Here is an 893-nt window from a genome sequence, read left to right as displayed (position 1 = left end):
ACCTTTCAGCTGCCCATGTGCACAAACAAGTATATTGATCACATATCATGTGAAATTTTAGCTGTGATCAGGCTGGCCTGTGTAGACATCTCCTCCAATGAGATCGCAATCATGGTTTCTAGCATTGTTCTGCTGATGACACCTTTCTGCCTGGTTCTCCTATCCTACATCCAGATCATCTCCACCATCTTAAAGATCCAGTCCACAGAGGGAAGAAAGAAAGCCTTCCACACCTGTGCCTCTCACCTCACAGTGGTTGTCCTGTGCTATGGCATGACCATTTTCACTTACATCCAGCCTCACTCCAGCCCCTCTGTCCTTCAGGAGAAGTTGATATCTGTCTTTTATGCCATTTTGATGCCTGTGCTGAACCCCATGATTTATAGTGTAAGGAATAAGGAGGTGAAGGGGGCTTGGCAGAAGCTACTGGGGCAATTATCTGTGTTAACATCAAAACTAGCAACTTGATGAATCCTGAGCATCACTTAGAGGAAGGAGCTTTGTCTGTGTTTTCTTCCATTTGACTCAGATATGGCAGTCATCATCTGCATTGCCTTGGCAACCAGGAAGGAGATGATGGTACATGTCCTGGTGATGCTGGGTAGAGGAGGCTGGAGGTTGGGTTGGGGTGTGAGGTGTGGGTGTATTTCTATGTCGCAGCAGCATGTTCGGTGAAGTTGAGCACAGCTGTAATAGAATTTCCCACCTTTACTCAATCTCCATTCCTATGGCCCGAGAGTACATTTTGCTGTTTTGATTTGTTACATTGTTTGTAAATGTGGACCTATTCATGGATCTTACTACCTTGGACCGCTGGTTCTTACTCATCCAAATTTTGTATGAAGTTACCGTGTTTCTACTGTGGGGAAAAGCATTTTCACATTTTAAACTCA

At 44.7% G+C, this 893-nt stretch overlaps 1 protein-coding gene across 1 annotated transcript; it reads left to right on the top strand.

Moving 5' to 3' along the window:
* Window positions 1–3: 3 nt before the first annotated feature.
* LOC132008663 (olfactory receptor-like protein OLF3) lies at window positions 4–468 on the top strand (the record flags this gene model as incomplete). Its single annotated transcript, XM_059387261.1, has 1 exon — window positions 4–468. A coding segment is annotated over one exon (465 nt), but the record flags the coding sequence as incomplete, so codon positions are not given.
* Between the last annotated feature and the right edge of the window lie 425 nt (window positions 469–893).

The sequence above is a fragment of the Mustela nigripes genome, unplaced genomic scaffold (genome assembly GCF_022355385.1).
Source record: "Mustela nigripes isolate SB6536 unplaced genomic scaffold, MUSNIG.SB6536 HiC_scaffold_632, whole genome shotgun sequence".
NCBI lineage: Eukaryota > Metazoa > Chordata > Mammalia > Carnivora > Mustelidae > Mustela > Mustela nigripes.
Note: the sequence above shows the minus strand (reverse complement) of the source record. Positions and strands in the feature narration are given on the sequence as shown.